Below are 21,763 nucleotides of genomic sequence, written 5' to 3'. Positions count from 1 at the left end.
TTAGCGACATTATCAGTGCAATAGTTTTCTGCAACTTTTATAAAATCCTTATCAAAGTTTAATTCTGCTTTTTAAAAAAAAAAATCTATGCTATGATATAACAGAGCTTGCGCAAGTGTTTTACATTTCAGTTTGAATGAACAGAAGAAACGCTGTTTAAATTCAAAAAGACAGTGTCCAACAGCAGGTGGGAGAACTGGGGCAGATCCAGGGAGAGAAGCATGAGAGGGGGATCGCTTGGCAGTAGTGGAGAGAGGCAGGCTAGGCCCAATACACGAGACCTGCGACAAAGGTGAAGCAGGAGGAGGGACCCATGGCGGCAGCGACGACAGGCATGCTGTGCCAATAGGAAGCTAGCTGCAAAGATAAGGCAGCCAAAGAAGGGGAGAGGTATGAAATTGGCAGCAGGAAAAACTTATTATAAAAAAAAAAGTAAGATGTCGCTGAGACCACGGCCGCAACGACTGCAATATCTTGACCTGGCAGTACCCCGGAAGCAGGGAAAGTGTTAACAAAATGGCAGGAGGAACTGCGCAACGACACCACCTAATGTTAGAAAGGCTGAAAGGTAAGCATAATGGTTGAGTATGGATAAGCAGGCATTGGCCGTTAAAGTAATATAAGCAGGTGCAACACATGCATTACATAAGAATTAAGTGTGACCAGAGGAAGTGTGTGTAGTTGTAAGACTTGTAATGTATTACATATGATGCATGTTATTTATCTTGGAAAATCAAATCCTCTGTTCCTGTTTTTGAATGTGATGACCAGTAGTGCACACTCAAGAAATTCTCTGCGATATTACGGAGCTCCAGATACTTTCTTTATGGTTTTGTAGTACTGTATCAAAATGCTGTTATATTAGAGGGTCACATAGCTGTAAAACAAGCAAAATATGCATTCTGTGTGTATAAGGCGACAAATTTTAAAACCCACCAAGTGGGCATTTCAAAACAAGTATTGATTTTTGTCATTTGGAAGGACGTAACATCTAGTCTAAATCTGTTTGCACTTCACTAACTAAACAGACCTTCAGTGTATTTAAAGGAACTGGTATTGAGTTAATTTTATCAGTGAAGATGATTCCTGAAATAGTCTAGAGCAGTGTTCACTGTAAAAATCATAATTGCATCTGGGGCAATATTTCATAACTGTCTGCAGTATGGTCTTTACCCAAAGAGCTTCTACTGGAATTACTAAAAGCTAATCTGCAGAATTGGTGACTGCAGTTGTGTACATGGTGTTAGGAGGTGACCTATAAACCTTTCTAAACATTCATTCAAGGTTCACTTTTTTTGAACCAGTTGAAATTTTATAACTGAGATGTTCACAGAAAAATGGATAGCCTTGCAAAGTGCAATCCTAGAATCTCGTGTAATAAAAGCAGAATTTGATTAATTCAGTTGCTGTAGACTTGTGACACTGGACTGAGTTTGGCATGTTTTTTTTTTAAACTAGTTACGTGCAGCTGCTGTGGTCTGTCTAGCCTGTGGGATCTTGCATCTCCATTCCCTCATTCATGCCATCTTAAGATTTAGTGACTCAAGAAACTGCATTCTAGTTCAGTTTGTACTTAGTGTTAACGTGGGTTTCCAGCACATTTGTGTCTGAAGCAAGCTTCTGATTCACTAAAAGGAGGCTGAATACTGGTGTTTAGTTCAATGTATGTGAACACTCGTGTAAGATACCAGGCGTGTTTTCACACATCAAATTAACACAAAAAAAGTAACCAAGTGTGATTATTAACTGGCTATTCATCCATGAATTTTGGTTTGGGAGATGGGTGGGGCCCATGGGGGGGAGAAGTGGTGGGGAAAAAAAAGATTCATGACTGAACCCAGTTTTTTGTCCATACCTGACATCCAGGAATTGCACAGTAGTGGTCAGAACTGAATAGCAATCAGTAGTGGGGGACTCTCACCACCCCCAACCCCTTGTTGACATTGAGATCAATTGTGATACGCTGTGCTACTGCACAGAGATCAGCTAACTCAGCACAGCCCCAGAAATCAAAGTTAATCTGTACAGCTAGATTGTAATCTGCTTGAGGTATCCTATCGTGTTCTGAACGGTAAGAGTGAAGCTCAAGGCAATGAAAACCTCACTTGTCCATTAGCTTTGTTTAAAACTGTTGGGTAGATATATTGGGCTCAATTTTCCCCAAAGCTGTTTTTTGGCGTACTTGAAGAGTTACGCCCGTTTTTTGGGGGCCCCCAAGTACGGCAAAAAAAACCAAGTTTCCGCGTTTGAATTCTTTATTTTGCCGTCGCCTAGCCTGCCCTTTAGTTTTTGGGGTGGAGCCTAGGATCGGCACCAAAAGATCAGGTTGTCACGGTAACCAGGGACACACTGCGAGCTGAGGCTGGAAAGTGAAACATACAGCAACCTGTACAAGCACATTACACATTGCAGCAACTTACCTCCATTAAATTAAAGTGTAATGACAAAAGTCTATCTACCCCTCTTTCCATCCACCCCCGCCCACCCCCCCCCCCCATCCCGATGCCCCTCCTGGTCCCCGCTCCTATCCCAGAACGAATGGCCTCCCGGTTCCCAGGCCGAACGGCCTCCTCCCTCCCAGTACCTGCTCCTAACTATTTCCCCGCCCCCCCCCCCACTCCCTCTCAAGTCTCTGCTGCTGCTCTCCGGGCCCTGGAACTGCATCTGCTGTACTGATTTACTTACCTGCGCCGATTTTCTTAACTCACCAGAAGATTTTTCATTAGAGGCCACATATGCCGGCCTGAGAAAAATTGGAGTAAATCGGAGCTGGTCAAACTTGCTTAAATTGCCAGAATTGGCGTGGGTGGCAGGTTACGGCCCCTCTGACGCACACAAAATCTAACCTAAAGAAAATCGTAACTAACTGAGTTACGCTGTCACACACTGATTGGGGATACTTGTATTTTTCAACTTGGGCCAAAAAAAGCAGCGCAAATCACTCGGGAAAATTGAGCCCATTATGTTTACTTTTTATACAAGTTGCTCCATTCAAGATTGTTTTTTTTACATTACAGGAGTACATCTGATGGTATTCACTGTCAGCTGAATTCCATAGTACAAATGACCTGATGTTTGTGGACCTGTAAAAATGTGGGGCTCTACATGAGTCGTCAGGCTAAGGAGGGGAACTGGTTTCCCACATTAGCATTGCATATAACAGTTAGTTCTCTATTACATAGGGGAGCCCTGTGTAAATAACATTTGACACCGTAAAAGGGGAGCAGCACACAAAGGTTGCTCTCCCTAAATCATGGGAAGCGTTCAGTGTGAAAGCACCACAGGTGACCGTTAGTAAAACAAGCTCTCAGCTCGAACTAGGAAGAGTTGATTACACTTGGGACAAATCTATCAAAATATTAGAGTAACAAATTAATGTTACAATGTTATTTTATATGATCTGCATTAGGTTGTTAAATTTGTTTATGGTAATGACCGCAGACATCGTGCAGTTTTTCCTTGAAGCATGACCTTCATGCAAGGAAGGATGTTAATGTCTTGTGGCAGTTCCACTCCTGTTTGGTCAGATTTAATTTTGCAGTTGATTTACTATTTTTGTATCCAGTAGTTTAGATGAAGTTGGAAATTACAGGAAATCTTGTTTATAAAAAGCTCAAAGTAATGTTTGATATAAATCTAAACAAACTATACTGGTGAACTTACCATTTGTACCAGATCTGTGCCACTGAGTCCAGCTTCTCAAGTCTGGAAGTGTGTCCCATGAAGTATGTTAAGTGTAGAGCATTTTTATCCATGGACAGAATAGAGAGGAAAAACATTGCTCAATGCCTCTGTTTGAACAGTAGATGGGTTGCAGTATGATTGCATTTCAGACAAATGTTAGCATGAAAACCAGTTATTGTGTACACATCTGGATACAATGTACCATTGGAGCTTTGGCCCACACAGTAGTACTGGCCAGTACAAGGCAGCATACATGATGTATTTTTAGAACACCATTGTTCTGCTTTAACATGGATTCCTTGTATCACATTAACTTGTAATACCAAGGTTGCTGCATCAATATAAAGGTCATATTTTGGGGGTGAATTAAAATCTGTTGTGTTTGATCAGATACTGAAACGTATTAATTGTTTTAAACTCTCCCGATGGCCTAGCCTACATTTATCTGTACTCTGACACCATTAACTGATCATTCATCTCATTGCGTTTGTGGGATCTCATGTGCAAATTGGTTGCTGTGTTTGCCTACATAACAGCAGCACCTACTTTTTTATGTCATTTATTGGTTGTAAAGCGCTTTGGGGCGTCCCAAGGACTTGAAAGGCGATATATAAATGCAGTTCATGTTTCTAAAAAAAAATGATTGGAAGGTTTAGGTCAGTAACATAAATTATCCAAATGCTACAGAAAACACATTGTCCAAGTAGAAGGTGTTGCTTTAGGTTAGTGTTTTATATTTTAAGCACTTGTGGATCTGCAGTTATTGTGATTTGGCACAAGTACAAAATAATATTTTCTAATTGCAGGGAGATTTTCCCCCCTCAATTTTTCAGATATAAAGCCTGCCATAACCTATTCTCACTATTGATGCGCATTTTGTTAAAATGTTGGTAATTATATCTGTTAGCATTCTAACTACATTTATAAAGTTCTCGATAGCTGGATCTTTTTTAATCTCTTGGTCCAGGCTATTTTAACCCCCTGCCCAGCGGGAAGGGTGTAGGTGGGAGATTAAAACTACACTGGGGTTACCCGACTCATTTCTATCTCTCTCCCCCCCCCCCCCCCCCCCCCACCATCTTAACTTCCTGTAAGTGCCTTAGGACATTTTACTATGTTAAAGGCGCTATATAAATACAAGTTGTTTTGTTAATTAAGGCACAGGAAGGTCATTTGGCCCAGAGGAGCAGGGTCCTAATTTAATTAGCGAAGTCACGTCTCGATGGCTAAATCGGGACATGCGCATCATTTTAACTGCAGGCCCGACTAAAGCCCGCATGGTCTCGAACTCGTCAGCAGAAAGTATCCTTGGTACAGGAGGCACCAGGAAGTTAATTGCTTTTTTAAAAACTTTTTATAGGTTTCTTGTGGGCCCGTTGTGCTCTTCCACAAGGATACTTCGAATCGCCCCTTCCCCGATCGCAGCCTTACTGATTTTTTTTTTCTCCCCATTTCCCTCCCGCCCCGCCCCCATCTTTGTTACTTTGCCGTGGGCCATTTTCATGGCCACCGTGACCTCTCTTTCCTCGCGCCCCCCCCCCCCCCCCCCCCAAAAATCTCGACTCCCAACCGCCGGTGGTGGTGGCAGCCCTGCCAGTTTCGAGTGGGATTCAGTGTCGAAGCTTCCAAATGAGGTCTGGGTTTTTAAATTGCTGCTCGCTTCTGCCCCCATGCCCCCGATTCCTGCCCCAAGTTAAAATCAGCGCTATAATTTCAAAAGAAACTTCTACATATGTTTAAAGCACTTCAGATTTCACACAATACTTTTGTATTTCGTGAAGTATTTTGAAACGTTATGAGGAGTTTTGGGAACTAACAATTGTAACTGATGTTTATAGTTTAGTACTGCTGCAACAGTTTCTGGATTTATCCAAGTTTAGTTATATTTTTCCCCTCCATTCAAGCAATGCTATATTGTAGCAGAATGTGCACTTTAAAAAAATATATATATTTCAGTTTGAATGAACAGAAGCTGCACTGTTTCAATTCAAAAAGTCAGTGTTCAACAGCAGGTGGGAGAACTGGGGCATATTCTGAAAAACAGACATTTTATTGGTGTTAGTCCAGCCTGTGCTACGGTGTGCAGTACTTGGCTAAGTTTACACTAATACTGGAATTTTCCCTTATAGGGCACAGCATGACTAAGAGCAGGCAGGGCTTCAGTTGACAGCTCTTTCAGTTTAGTTGAAGTTTGCTGAAAGTGTCTGAAGTCCTATATCATAGATTACAAGGAACATTTGTTTCTTGGGGAGTTGGGGTGGGGTGAGAGAGGGAGAAAAGCTTGGATGTAGATGCTACATAAACCTGACCACCATTTCAGAAACTGGATCTTGTTTCTTCACAGTTGCTTGCCTGCCGTTGTAAGTAATGGAATTCTCTTTTCCTGTTTAGCCGTATAGGCCAAAACTTGCACAGATAATGAGTCTGAAGCAGCAGCCTTTCTTTTACGATGTATAGACGTTTCAAAACTGCACAATAATGTACAATAATTAGTTTGTGTGGGTAGATTTGCATCAGCGCCAGAGTTTATTACGATGGTTCTACCCTGATATTTGATTAGGCAGTTCCTCTTCTAGCTGTGGAATTTCAGACCATGTCGGAAACAGGTCTGACTGCATATTTTTAGTGAGTGTGCTCAGAGCAGGACAAAATCTGATTGGGGACTGTACTGTGAGTAACAAAAAAAACTGTTGCTTAAAGAGCAGAGGGTAGATTGTTCTTTTAAAAAAAAAAACGACCTTAAGTTAGTAAAATGTGAACTCTACTCTACTTTGTAACAGACTTGGAGGGGCCGAAAAGACTGAAGGCAGCAGTGTTCTGATTTTAGTAGGAACCGTTTGTGTATTTACCCTTTCAGTCTCCCAGAGGGATCTTTCGCCATATGGTTCACTGCCATACATGTGGTCACCTGATTAATGTGCAGCAGTCAGGCTCTAAAACATTTGTGCTTCTGCAATTATATCAAGTTCAATTTTAGCAGAATGCCATAGCTTGCTGCTAATAAAGGTATCTGCAGTAGTGGGTCTTTATCCACTTAATGTGGAATTTCACAAAGTGATCATTAAAACCCCGTAATGTACTATGCTTGTAATATGTTAACAATCTCTTAAAAGCAAGACTGCATACTGCTGGCTTTCTGTTCTGTGCATTGTGTTAAACTGTTTTGATTAAGATTGTTTAGTTAAAATGATATTTAAAAAGAAACTCATATATATTCACCAACTGGCTGAAATGTAGCCAGTGTTGTTAGGCAGACAGTTTTTTAAAAAAGTATTGATTTTGTTTTTATTTTCCCCAACAGAAAAAGGAGAGGGTTCTTTAAATGGAGAAGATGAAAAGGATCCACAGTCTCCATATTCTGTGGAAACTCCTTACGGTTTTCAAATAGACCTGGATTTTCTTAAGTATGTGGATGATATACAAAGAGGAAACACTATAAAGAAACTAAATATTCAAAGAAAGTCCAAAGTGGCTAAAACTCCTGCAAACCCTAGAAACGCTGGAGATCCAGTCAGTGGATGGACCTCAACAGAATCCCTGTCCTCCTCCAACAGTGAAGACAACAAATTGTCACCATCCTTATTTATTGGTGCAAGAAGTCAACATACTCCTCAAATAAGAGGTGGTGGTATTGAGGCATCACCAGCATTTTTAACTGTGCAAGAAAATAAACTGTTGCCACCACCTTCACCGAGGCCAGCTGCACACAATTTTCATGTTGAAAAAACTCTGATGGAAACCCGTAGAAGGTTGGAGCAAGAGCGATTGGTCATGCAGTCAACCGTTGGAGATGCACGGCGACCTAGGTTTGCAAGTTTTGGAGGCATGGGCTCTACCAACTCTTTGACTTCATTTACAGGATCCACTGGTCTGAATCAAGTGTCTCCAAATTCTCAGCAAGTTCACAATGGTTTCCAGGCAAACGGAGATTACAATCCTTATTTCACTTCATCAATGGGCAGTTCCATTCGTCATAGTCCTTTAAGCTCCGGTATCACGACGCCTGTCACAAATGTCACCCCAATGCATCTGCAGCACATCAGGGAGCAAATGGTAGTTGCACTTCGACGACTCAAAGAGCTTGAGGAGCAAGTGAAAACAATTCCCATTCTACAGGTAAAAATTTCAGTGTTACAAGAAGAAAGGAGGCAATTAACAGCACAGCTGAAAAGCCAAAAGATTTTGAATCAGAATGCCACTTGTGGGTTTCGCAAGCGATCCTACAGTGCAGGAAATGCAGATCATTTTGAACAATTACTACAGACTAAGCAGGAAGGAGAACTACACATTGACTCAGAGGATGAAATGGAAAGTTTAGAGCAGAGTTCATTGAGAATGGAAGAGTTCAGGCAACTGACAGCAGAAATGCAGGCTCTTGAAAAAAAGATACAAGACAGTAGTGATGAGAAGCAGAGCAGCAGTAGGGTGTGCACACAACCATTGGTGAAAGGCAAAGAATTCAGATCCATAGCTGTGGGAACAGATGTGAACATGGATGAAATTGTGGTTTATCATAGATCTGCAAGACTTTTCAAAGATGTAGCAGTTCGGGCAGTTGTCGAACAGACCGATGCCAGTGTTGGGGTTACTGAAACTCTGTTGGGTGTGACCACAGAGGCAGAGATGGAAATTGAGCTGCAGCAGCAGACCATTGATGCACTAAAAGAGAAAATTTACAGGCTTGAGGTACAGTTAAAGGAAACCACACATGAAGTGGAGATGAGTAAACTGAAATTAGAGCTGCAGGTTGCTGGATCTAGGAAAAAAACAGATAAATATGTAATGGCACAACCACTGGTCTCCAGTGCATCAGTACAAGCAGTAGTACAAATGAAAAACCAAATGGTAGGTGACCATGTAAACTATTGTGATGCTTGTGTAGGCACTCAACAGCAAACACACAGCACTGGAGTCACTTGTAGGCCTGATCTTCAAGATGTTGCTGTGGGTCCAGATATACCTATAAGCTGCTGGGTCGTACATGAAAAGGTGGAATTGCAGGATATGGGTGTAGGTCGTCATGTTGTAATGTGTGATAAAGCTATGAATTGTGGGGTGGAGATAAATTTCTCAGATGTGGCCATAAATACAGAAGGGTCTATGCAGGATCAAGAACTTACCAGGATGAGAGAAAAAGTTCTTCAAATCAAGGAATTTAAATCAATAGGGTGTGGTGATTGTTCAGTGGATGTTGTTGTTTGCCAACCAAAAGAACTAGTGTCTTCTAGTACGAACACTGTACAGGTTAATAGAATTGATTCTGCTGTAATGGCAGTACCCCAAACTGCAACCCAACAAACGCACACAGACATAGATAGATTGAACCAGTTCACAAATACTGAGCTAGTAATGCTTACAGACTCCACTACCAATACCCTTGTGAGCAATTGCAATAAAGAGACCAACACTACAGTCATTGAAACGCGAACTGTAGCCGTGGGAGATGGTAGAGTGAAGGAAATCAATGCAACTGTTAAAACCCGCTCCATTGGTGTAGGCACGACGGCCACTTATGATATTGATTTGGAGAAGTCATCTGTTAAGACAAAAGATTTTGGAGTTGGGCAATTGAATATAAATGAGAACTATCTTGTTGGTTTGAAAACGAGAAATATTGGTTGCGGCACAATTAATCAACAACTTATGACTGTGAACACAAAAAGCATCGGTGTCGGTGATGAGTCTGTGTTTGCTGCGAATAATCAAGAAACTGATCCAGAACTGAATCCAGCAGCAGAATCCACATTGAATCACTATGTTGAGCGTGTACAAAAGTTGTTACAGGAACAACAGATGCTACTGGCTGAAAATTATACTGAACTAGCTGATGCCTTCGGACAGCCCCACGCACAGATTGGATCCCTCAACTCCCAGCTTATCAATACGCTGTCTTCTATAAATTCTGTCGTGAAATATGGGAGCACTGAGGAAATAAGGAACAGTGGTACTGTCAACCCTTGTGCAGACACTACAAGTGCGATTACAGGTTAGTTACAAGTCAATGATACTCGTGGATATAAACTTCTGTAACTGAGAAGCAGTGTTTTGATTGGTTTCATCACTCCGACTAATTGTAAAACTTTTAAATTGGAGTATCTTTAGCTTAAGAACATAAGAAATAGGAGTAGACGATTTGGCTCCTCGAGCCTGCTCTGCCATTCAATAAGATCATGGCTGATATGATCCTGGATTCAACTCCACTTCCCTGCCCGCTCCCCATAACCCTTGATTCCCTTATCATTCAAAAATCTGTCTTATCTCCACCTTAACTATATTCGATGACCCAGCCTCCACAGCTCCCTGGGGTAGAGAATTCCAAAGATTCACAATCCTCTGAGAAAATAAATTCCTCCATTTCTGACTTTTTATGGGCAATCTCTTATTCTGAAACTATGCCCCCTAATTCTAGATTTCCCCCATGAGGGAAAACATCCTCTTTGCATCTACCCTGTCAAGCCCCCTCAGAATCTTATATGTTTCAATAAGATCACCTCTCATTCTTCTAAACTCCAATGAGTATAGGCCCAACCTGCTCAGCCTTTCTTCACATGACAACCCCTTCATCTCTGGAATCAACCTCGTGAACCTTCTCTGAACAACCTCCAATGCATGTATATCCTTCCTTAAATAAGGAGACCAAAACTGTATGCAGTACTCCAGGTGTGGTCTTACCCCCTCTTTGTAGCAGGACTTCCCTGCTTTTATACTCCATCTCCCTTGCAATAAAGGCCAACATTCCATTTGCCTTCCTGATTACTCGCTGTACCTGCCTGCTAACTTTTGTGTTTCTTGTACAAGAACCCCCAGATCCCTCTGTACTGCAGCATTTTGTAATCTCTCCCCATTTTAAATAGTAATTTGCTTTTTTATTTTTCCTACCAAAGTGGATAACCTCACATTTTCCCACATTATAATCCATCTGCCAAATTTTTACCCACTCACTGAGCCTATCTATATCCTTTGTAGATTCTTTACGGCCTCCTCACAACTTGCTTTCCCACGTATCTTTGTATCATCAGCAAATTTGGCTACATTACACTCGGTCCCTTCATCCAAGTCATGAATATAAATTGCAAATAGTTGTGGCACCCAACTAGTTACAGTTTGCCAACCTGAAAATGATCCATTTATCCCGAGACTCTGTTTTCTGTTTGTTAGCCAATCCTCTATCCATGTTAATATATTACCCTGAACCCCATGAGCTCTTACCTTGTGCAGTAACCTTTTATGTGGCACCTTAGCAAATGCTTTCTGGAAATCCAAATACACAACCTCGACTGGTTCCCCTTTATCCACCCTGCTAGTTACATCCTCAAAGAACTCCAGCAAATTTGTCAAACATGATTTCCCCTTCATAAAACCATGCTGACTCTGTTTGACTGCAATTTGATTTTCTAAATATCCTGCTACTACTTCCTTAAAGACAGACTCCAGCATTTTCCCAATGACAGATGTTAGACTAATTGGTCTATAGATTCCTGCTTTCTGTGTCTCCTTTCTTAAATAGGGGCGTTTATATATGCGATTTTCCAGTCTGTTGGGACCTCACCAGAATCCAGGGAATTTTGGTAGATTACAACCAATGCATCCACTATCTCTGCACTTCTTTCAAGACCAAGGATGCAGGTCATCAGGTCCAGGGGCCTTGTCCACATTTAGTCCCATTAATTTACCTAGTCGTTTATCTCTAGTGATAGTTAATTTCAAAATGCAATTGTGAACATTCAGTTCAATTAAACAATTTTGAGTTTGCTAGTTGCTAAATGGAATTTTCGTCACAGTTCCATCTTCCTCTTTGCTCAGTGATGACAACAATTGAAATGTCAAGGGAGAGTACCCAATTACATGTACCAGATAATAAATTTTATTACAATTGCGTGATCCAGTATGCCTTAAAATCCTGTGCCAAAAATGGTAACATTCTTTATCCTGAATTGAGTTGCAATTCTATCAAGTTCATGTAATGTTAAAAAATTTATGCATCAGAGGAAGAGATAGCTACAATAGTAAGAAAATAAATTCAGTTTGACTGCTATACACTTTAAAGTATAGATCAAATAAAATTTATGACCGTAATACTGCCTCTGAATTCAGGTGAAAATTGGAGCTTTGGCTCTTGTTTTTTGTGGATCACCTGGTTGCAATTGCAGCTTTACAAGAATCCATTGTGCTTTGTTGATCCCTGTTGATAAAAGTCTGAAAGTCTGTGGCATTTTCCTCATTGCTGTAAAACAATTCATTTGAGCAGACATATCAACAAATAAGCTCGAGATGCAGTCCTTATTAAAATACCGTTCCAATTACCACTCTTGTATTAACTCATTACAGAGACAAACAGTAAGCTGATGTATGGAGTTACCATCATTTAAATTATGACTGCTTTGCATCTGCCAATAAGTTAACGTCCATTGCATGCAATTTTTCAGCAGATTAACACATTCAATTTGACTTGGATTTATATAACTCACTAATTGTATCCTTCGGACATCCCAGAGTACTTTATAACCAGTGAATATTTTTTTGATGTAGAATCGCTGTTATTTTGTAGGCAAACATGGCAGCCACTTTTCTCAGTGTGCCATAAACAGCAAATAAACAAATTACCAAATAATTTATTTTAGTGCTGTTTATTGAGGGAGGAATACTGATCAGAACATTTGGAGAACTCCCTGAAAAATGCCATAGGATCTTTTATGATCCACTGCAGCAGGTAAATGAGTTCTCAGTTTAGCATAGTGTCCAATAGACAGCTCCACTGACATGCAGCATTCCCTCAATACTGAACTGGAGTGCTGAAATATGAATATGCTGAAATCCTGGATTGGGGCCACAACTTTCTGACTTGCATAGAATTGCATCAAATATAAAGCACAGAAACAGACCATTCGGCCGAACCAGTCCATGCTGGCAGTTATGCTTCACTCGAGCCTCCTACAGTCTTTCCTCATCTAACTCTCAGCATAACCCTCTATTCCCGACTCCCTTGTCTGCTTATCTAACCTCTCCTTCAATGTATCTATACTATTTGCCTCAACCACTCCATGGTAGTGAGTTCCACATTCTCACCACTTTCTGGGGATAGAAGTTTCTTCTGAATTACCTATTTGATTTCTTGGTGACAATTTTATATTGATGGCCTCTAGTTTTGTTCTTCCTCACAAGTGGGAACATAAGAACATAAGAAATAGGAGTAGGCCATACGGCCCCTCGAGCCTACTCTGCCATTCAATACGATCATGGCTGATCTAATCATGGACTCAGATCCACTTCCCTACCCGCTCCCCATAACCCCTTATCCCCTTATCGTTTAAGAAACTGTTTATTTCTGTCTTAAATTTATTCAATGTCCTGGCTTCCACAACTCTGAGGCAGTGAATTCCACAGATCCACAACCCTCAGAGAAGAAATTTCTCCTATCTCAGTTTTAAATGGGCGGCCCCTTATTCGAAGATTATGCCCTCTAGTTCTAGTCTCTCCTATCAATGGAATCATCCTCTCTGCATCCACCTTGTCAAGCCCCATCATCATCTTAAACATTTCGATAAGATCACCTCTCATTCTTCTGAATTCCAATGAGTAGAGGCCCAAACTACTCAACCTTTCCTCATAAGTCAAGCCCTCATCCCCGGAATCAACCTAGTGACCCTTCTCTGAACTGCCTCCAAAGCAAGTATATCCTTTCGTAAATATGGAAACCAAAACTGCACACAGTATTCTAGGTGTGGCCTCACCAATACCCTGTACAACTGTAGCAAGACTTCCCTGCTTTTATACTCCATTCACTTTGCAATCAAGGCCAAGATTCCATTGGCCTTCCTGATCACTTGCTGTACCTACATGCTAAACTTTTGTGTTTTATGCACAAGTACCCCCAGGTCCCGCTGTACTGCAGCACTTTGCAATCTTTCTCTATTTAAATAATAACTTGCTCTTTGATTTTTTTTCTGCCAAAGTTCATGACCTCACACTTTCCAACATTATACTACATCTACCAAATTTTTGCCCACTCACTTAGCCTGTCTGTCCTTTTGCAGATTTTTTGTGTTCTCCTCACACATTGCTTTTCATCCCACTCTATGGGCCTAAGTTTCGGCCTCAGATGCTCCTGATTTTTTGGAGCAACTGGTGTAGAACGGAGTATCTTAGAAATTCAAATTCTCGGCATTTAGTTTGCTCCAGTTCTAGTCAGTTAGAACAGTTTCACTTTGGAACAGAATTTTTTTTTCAAAAGGGGGCGTGTCCGGTCACTTACGCCTGTTTTCAAAGTTTCGGCAGTGAAAACTTACTCCAAACTAACTTAGAATAGATTAAGTGAAGATTTTTGTACGCTCAAAAACCTTGTCTACACTTTAGAAAATCAGGCGTAGGGAATGGGGGGGGGGGGGGTTTAAAGGGAAGTTTACAAACATTAAATACTTCAGTTTTACAAATAAAGAGCCATCATCAATAATAAATGATAAAAACATCAATAAATCAACCAATAAATCAATTAAAAAAAATTAATAAGAAATAATTGTTTTTAAATCAATAAATAAAACATTTTCTACTTTACGACTGCAGCACCGGGAGCCCTCCAACAGTGTACTGGGATGCCCCCCCCAGTGTGTCTCTGTCAGTGTCTCTATCTCTCTGTCTGTGTGTGTCTCTCACTCTCTGTCTGTCAGTGTCAGTGTTTCTGACAGCGAGGAGGGGAGGGATGGGAGAGAAAGGGGAAGGGGGGGTGGGGAGGGGGAAGAGAGGGAAAGAGGAGGGGGAAGGGAAGGGGGGAAAAGGGGGAGGGGAAGGGAAGAAAGGAGAAGTGGGGGGGAGGCTGAACGGGCTGGGCCCAAAACTTCGGGCAGGGCCCGTCCCCAGCACCAGATTTACAGGTAGGTGGCGTCGCATCGGGTCGGGGTCGGGGGGGGCGGAGGGAGGTCTGTTTGGGTCGGAGGGAGGGAGGGAGTGGGAGGTCGGGTCGGAGGGAGGGAGGGAGTGGGAGGTCAGATCGGGTGGTGGGGGGGGAAGCGCGGGTCCGGTCCGGGTGGGGGGGGGGGGGGGGGGAGGGAGAGGGAGGTCAGGGCGGGGGGGGGGGAAGCACGGGTCGGGGAGGGGGGAGCAGGAGCTGGGTGTGGGAGGCAGCCTTATGCACGCAGCCCCAGTGAGGCCATTCGGCCAGGGCTCGGGGCTGCGTGCTTTGGGCCCCTCCCACACAGTTTTGGGCACCTGGAGCTACTGCACATGCGCGCCCACTGTATCACGTATGTGTAGAGGTCCCGGCACTGTTTTCAGCGCAGGGACCTGGCTCCGCCCCCTACAGCTCGTGATGCGCTGCGCCCGGCTGCAGAGGACCTGCAGGGAGCCGGAGAATACGGAAGTTTTTTTTAGGCGCACTTTGTGGCGCGAAAAATGGGCATCCAGGTTGGGGCTGCGCCATTCTAGGCGCGGCCCGAAACTTGGGCCCTATATCTGTGTCTATTCTATCAAGACCTTTCATAATTTTAACAAGCTCTATTCGGCCATCACTTAGCCTTCTCTTTTCAAGAGAAAACAGACCCAGCCTGTTCATCTTTTCCTGAATAACCTGGTATAACCTCGCATTTCTGGTATCATCCTTTAAATCCTTTTTGCACCCTCTCCAGTGGCTCTATATCCTTATTATAATACGGTGACTAGAATTGCACACAGTACTCGGTGTGGTCTAACCAAGGTTCGAATCAAGTTGAGCATAACTTCTCTACTTTTCAATTCGATCCCTCCAAAAATAAACCCTAGTGCTTGGTTTGCTTTTTTTAAAGATACCCATATTAGCCTGCGTTGCTGCTTTGTGATTTGTGTGTTTGTACTCTGATCCCTTTGCTCCTCGACCCCATTTGGAATCTTATTTTCCAAGTAATATGTGACCTCCTTATTTTTCTTACAAAATGTAATACCTCACACTTGTGTTGAAATTCATTTGCTAATGATATGCCCATTCTGCAAGTTTATTAATGTCTTGTAAAATGTTGCAGTCCTTCTCCATATTGACTACTCCCCCCCCCCCCCCCCTCTCTATTTGGTGTCTTCTGCAAATTTAAAAATTATGATTGATTCCAAAAGAGACTTGGGTGGGAGTGCTACTAACTGAGTCCAGCTGAAAACTAGCACATAAAAAGGGGAATGTTAACCTTTTTATTTGGCCTATGAAGACTTTTATTTTTACATCAGGAACATTTTTGGGGATATTCATTCTTCCTTTGTTCTGTAATTGTATCCCTACACTTTTTTAGCTGCTTAGCATGCACCTCTGCAGCTAAGGGAGTAGAGATTCAGTATTAATACATCCTGTACTTAGACACCAGAACATACCAGGACTGGTCAGGTCTCTTTGGTTTAATTCAGTGAACAGTCAGTGCAACACTTGATTTGAATATGGTGAATGGACTAATCACCTTCAATTGTAAAATTCAATACCATGCTTCTTGAGAGTGGATAAATCTTCCCTCATCTCCAGAAAGCAAATACAGCAAGTGAACTTTACCTGCCTTCTGATTGAGAGGGGACACCCTATTGTTCAAAGTATGGAGAGAGGAAATACCTGACTTTAAAACTTAAAATAACCAGTTCTGTTTTACATGTTTGCATTTCACTTTGAAATAGAAATTGATTACGTACAGGTATTCTGGAAAATATTGCCTTGATTTTTTAATATATTTAAATATATATTTGATCAATCAGTACTTGTCCATGTTGAACACCACTTGGAAGAAGCACAGCGAGTAGCAAGGGCACAGAATGTACTCTGGTGGGGGACTTCAGTGTCCATCATCAAGTGTGGCTCAGTAGCGCTGGCTGAGTCCTGAAGGACATCGCTGCCAGACTGGGCCTAAGGCAGGTGGTGAGAGAACCAACATGAGGGGAAAACTTACTTGAATTCCTCACCAATCTGCCTGTCGCAGATGCATCTGTCCATGACCGTATTGGTAGCAGTGATCATTGTGGAGACCAAGTCCTGTCCTCGCAGTCCCTCCATCGTGTTGTGTGGCACTACCACCGTGCTAAATGGGATAGAGTCAGAACAGATCTAGCAGCTGAAAGCTGGGCCCACAGCCACCTCATGGATGCCATCAGCAGAAGCAGAATTGTATTCCACCACAATCTGTAACCTCATGGCATATCCCTCACTCTACCATTACCATAAAGTCAGGGACCAACCCTGGTTCAATGACGAATGTAGAAGAGCATGCTGGGAGTAGCACCAGGTGTACCTAAAAATGAGGTATCTACCTGGGGAAGCTGCAACACAGGACTACATGTATGCTATAAACAGACCTCAGCGATCTGACAATCAGCGGATCAGATCTGCAGTCCTGCTACATCCAGTTGTCAATGGTGGTGGACAATTAAACAACTAATGGGAGAAGGAGGTTTCACGAATATCCCCATCCTCAATGATGGCAGAGCCCAGCACGCAAGTGCAAAAGACAAGGCTGAAGCATTTGCAGCCATCTTTAGCCAGATGTGCGGATTGGATAATCCATATCAGCCTCCTCCTGACGTCCCACCATCACAAAGCCAGTCTTCAGCCAATTTGATTCACTCCACGTGATATCAAGAAATGGCTGAGCGCACTGGATGCAGCAAAGGCTATGGGACCTGATAATATCCTGGCTGTCGTGCTGAAAACTTGTACTCCAGAATTAGCCACACCTCTAGCCAAGCTGTTCCAGTACAGCTACAACACTGGCATCTAGCCAACATTGTGGAAAACTGCCCAGGTATGTCTTGTCCACAAAAAGCAGGACAAATCAAATCTGGCCAATTACCGCCCCATTATTCTACGCTCATCAGCACAGTGATGGAAGGTATCGTTGACAATGCTATCAAGCGGCACTTGCTCACTAATAACCTGTTCATCGATGCTCAGTTTGGGTTCCTCCCAGACCACTCAGCTCCAAACCTCATTACAGCCTTGTTCCAAACAAGGACAAAAGTGCTAAATTCCAGAGGTGAGGTGAGTGACTGCCCTTGACATCAAGGCAGCATTTGATCAAGTGTGGCATCAAGGAGCCAGAGTAAAATTCAAGTCAATGGTAATCAGGGGGGAAAACTCCCCACTGGAGTCAAACCTAGCACAAAGGAAGATGGTTGTGGTTGTTGGTCAATCACCCCAGCCCCAGGACATCATTGCAGGTGTTCCTCAGGGCAGTGTCCTAGGCCCAATCATCTTCAGCTGCTTCATCAATGACCTTCCCTCCATCATAAGGTCAGAAGTGGGATGTTCGCAGAGTGTTCAGTTCCAATTGCAACTCCTCAGAAAATGAAGCAGTCCATGACTGCATGCAGCAAGACCTGGACGACATCCAGGCTTGGGATGATAAGTGGCAAGTAACATTTGCGCCACAAGTGCCAGACAATGACCATCCCCAACAAGCGTGAGCCTAATCACCTCCCCTTGATATTCAACGGCATTACCATTACCGAATCCCCCACCATCAACAGCCTGGGGGTCACCATTGACCAGAAACTTAACTGGGCCATCCACATAAATACTGTGGCAACAAGAACAGGTCAGAGGCTGAGTATTCTGTGGCGAGTGTCTCACCTCCTGAGTCCCCAAAGCCTTTCCACCATCTACAAGGCACAAGTCAGGAGTGTGATGGAATACTCTCCGCTTGCCTGGATGAGTATAGCTTCAACAACACCTGAAGAAGCTCGACACCATGCAGAACAAAGCAGCTTGCTTGATTGGCACCCCTTCAACATTTGTTCCCTCCATCATCGGCGCACTGTGGCTGCAGTGTGTACCATATAAGATGCCCCATAGCAACTCGCCAAGGCTTCTTCGGCAGCACCTCCCAAACCTATGACCTCTGCCACCTAGAAGGACAAGGGCAGCAGGTGCATGGGAACACCACCACCTCCAGGTTCCCCTCCAAGTCGCGCACTATCCTGACTTCCAAGTGTATTGCCGTTTCTTCATTGTCGCTAGGTCAAAATCCTGGAACTCCCTCCCAATCAGCACTATGGGAGTACCTTCACCACGCGGACTGCAGTGGTTCAAGAAGGCAGCACACCAGCACTTTCTCGAGGGCAATTAGGGATGGGCAATAAATGCTGGCCTTGCTAGTGACGCTCACATCCTGGAATAAATTTAAAAAAAAGATTGCTGTAGTTCAGTAAAGAATGTTGACTTTTTAAAAAAAAAATCTAGACTGTGTAATGTGATCTCTCAACAGTCACCCCCATTTGGCTCAGTGGTAGTAATCTTGCCCGAGTCAGAAAGTCATGGGTTCAAGCCCCACTGCAAAGAATTCATTGCAGTACTGAAGGAATGCTGTAATGTTGGAATTGCTGTCTCATTAATGAAACATTAAATCAAAGTCCCGTGTCCTGCTCAGATGGACATAAAAGATCCCGGCATAGTTCTTTCTTTTATTCCTCAATCAACAAAACAGATTAATGGATCATTTATCTTGCTGCAGTCTGAGACCTAGCTGTTTGTAAATTAGCTGCCATAGGAATGACACTTGAGCTGTGACGAGTGTTGGGGCGTCCTAAGGATGTGAAAGGTGCAATACGAATGCAATTTTTTCTTTTATAAAAGCTGGTGTAAATAGCGAACTCTTGGCTTTTATGCCAATTGACAAATTTATTATTGTAAGTTGCATCCGTAGGTTTTCAGGCCTGCCTGAAATTCTGACTAATGGCACAACTTTTACAATAATCTGGCATTTGTTCAGTTTTTATTTTCAGAGTTGTTTGTTTTTGGGGGTTTGCCATCAGACAGCAGGGTATCTGGAGACTTTCTCGAGCATCTGGGTAAGCCAACCTTAATCGATGCATTGTCGATTGATTCAATTCTTTTCCACTCAGAAGTTTGAACTACAGAAGCCAGAACTGAGTACTATTATTTTCCATACTATTGCACAATATTTCAGTGACTTTTCTAATATTCTTTCTATTACTAAACAGGATGTTTTTGTTCAATTTCAACTTCTATCCTCTCCATATCGTCCACCTTAAAAAGTCATATCTTTACAACTTTCATTTTTCATGTAACTAAACTATCTTAAGAGGATGCTGGTGCAATTCAGTTGATGCAGTTTACAAAGCATTTTGATTATCCCAGTGTAGTGGTCATGTTAAATTGAAACTAAATGATTGGTTTATGCTGACATTGCACTCAGAGAAGATGCATGATAGGATTTGACAGGGTAAGTATATTTTGTGACCTGAAAGAATGCACCAGTGCTTGGCAAATTCTTCGTCGGTTACATCATTGTGCCACTGTCGTTGGTTGGTTGGTCATTAACGAAACAGCATGAATCAAAACTTCTAGAATATAATCTTTGCAGTTAGAAATGCTTAATTTTTACCAGTTTTTAAAAAATCACATTCAAAGCTGCAGTCGCTCATTGGCTTGCTGAATATTTTTCCACCACTTATAAGGGCTAATTTTGTATGGTTCAGCTCCGCATGGATGCTAGCAGGAGTTGGAGATAGCCTAGTAACACTATATAGGTCTGATTCTGCAACCTGTGGTCACCTCTAACGGGGTGAGAAATGGAACCCTGTTGGTTTAAACATAAAATGAATCTTCACTGTCATGAAAATTTTAAACACTCTTTCTCGACGTAAAAATTTTCAAGATTTTTACAATTTTGGACAGTGCTGTAATTTGTCCCATTATGTTATATCATAGAATGATACACCACAGGAGGAGGCCATTTGGCTCATCGTGCCTTTGCCATCTCTGGAAAAAGCTGTTCCGTTAGTCCCACTCCCCTTTATTTTCCAAATAGCCCTGCAAATTTCTGCTCTTCATGAGTTTATCCAATTCTCTTTTGAAAGTTATTCTTGAATCTGCTTCCACCACCATTTCAGGCAATGCATTCCAGATCATCGCAAGCTCGCTGTGGAATTTTTTCCCCCCTCGAGTTTGGATAAATACTTGAAGGGGAAAAAATTGCAGTGGGCGTGGGACTAATTGGATTGTTCTTTGAAAGAGCCAGCATAGACTTGATCGGCCGAATGGCCTCCTTCTGTACTGAATGATTCTATGTTGCCTCTGGTTCTTTTGCCAATTACCTTAAATATGTGTCCTCTGGTTATTGACCTTTCTGCCACTGGATAAAGTTTCTCATTTATTTACTATCAAAACCCTTCATAATTTTGAACATCTCTATCGAATCTCCCCTTAACTTTCTCTACTTTAATGAGAAAAACCCCAGTTTCTCTAATCTCTCCACATGACTAGTCTTTTGTCCCTGGTACCATTCTAGTAAATCTCTTCTGTAGCCTCCAAGGCCTTGACATCCTCCTTAAAGTGTAGTGCCCAGATTAAACACAATACTCCAGCTGGGGCCTAACCAGTGTTTTATAAAGGTTTAGCATAACTTTCTTGCTTTTCTACACTCTGCCTCTGTTTATAAAGCCAAGAATCCCATATACTTTTAACTGCCTGCTCAACTTGTCCTGCCCCAGGTGGCTCTCTTCCTGCATCCCCTTGAAAATTGTACCATTTAGTTTATATTGCCTCACCTCATTCTTCCTACCAAAATGCCCTTCTCTGCATTAAATTTCATCTGCCCATTTCACCAGACTCTCTGTGGTGTTTTCTTCTCTTTTTTTCAAAGTTTACCATTTTTTCTGTGATTGCTCTTTCTGTTCTCCATTTTGGTTCATCCACATGAACCAAAATGGAGGAATAAAGTAATCTCCAGTCCTGAATGGATATATGAAGCATAACCAGACCTCTGCTGCCAGTGGTAGTCATGGGGAAGAGACAGATCTTGGTCTAAGTTGCAACTTTTTTTTACCAGTGGGATGAGTTTAAATTTTAGCTATATGACTCTATAAATACAGCAAAATTAAAATGAATCTTGAAAGTATCCATCAGTCACCTTGTTGAAATGAGGTCTGCATTTACTATTTTAATTCCAGTCCACATAGCTGGTTGAGTAGTGTGGGGTTTTATTTCTATATAGTAGCTGATGGTAAATTTTAAGTTATGCATAAAAATGTTGAAGTTCAAATTCGATTCTACTAGCTTTCTGACTAAGTGCTGAATAACTGTTGGGGGTGCAGACAAGTCCGTGTATTATTGCTACCAGGAGAGTCT

General features: G+C 42.3%; 1 protein-coding gene across 6 annotated transcripts in view; it reads left to right on the top strand.

Annotated features, from left to right (window-relative positions):
* The window catches only part of kank1a (KN motif and ankyrin repeat domains 1a), a 373,392-nt gene that overhangs the window by 307,688 nt on the left and 43,941 nt on the right, over nucleotides 1–21,763 (top strand). For all 6 annotated transcript variants that reach the window (XM_070881410.1, XM_070881419.1, XM_070881440.1 and 3 more), the window contains one exon: nucleotides 6,986–9,670. In XM_070881410.1, the coding sequence (XP_070737511.1) occupies nucleotides 6,986–9,670 (2,685 nt within the window). The remainder of the gene's footprint in view (nucleotides 1–6,985; nucleotides 9,671–21,763) is intronic.

This window comes from Pristiophorus japonicus, chromosome 1 (genome assembly GCF_044704955.1).
Source record: "Pristiophorus japonicus isolate sPriJap1 chromosome 1, sPriJap1.hap1, whole genome shotgun sequence".
Lineage (NCBI taxonomy): Eukaryota > Metazoa > Chordata > Chondrichthyes > Pristiophoridae > Pristiophorus > Pristiophorus japonicus.
The sequence above is the reverse complement of the archived record's forward strand: the minus strand, read 5'-3'. Positions and strand labels throughout refer to the sequence as shown.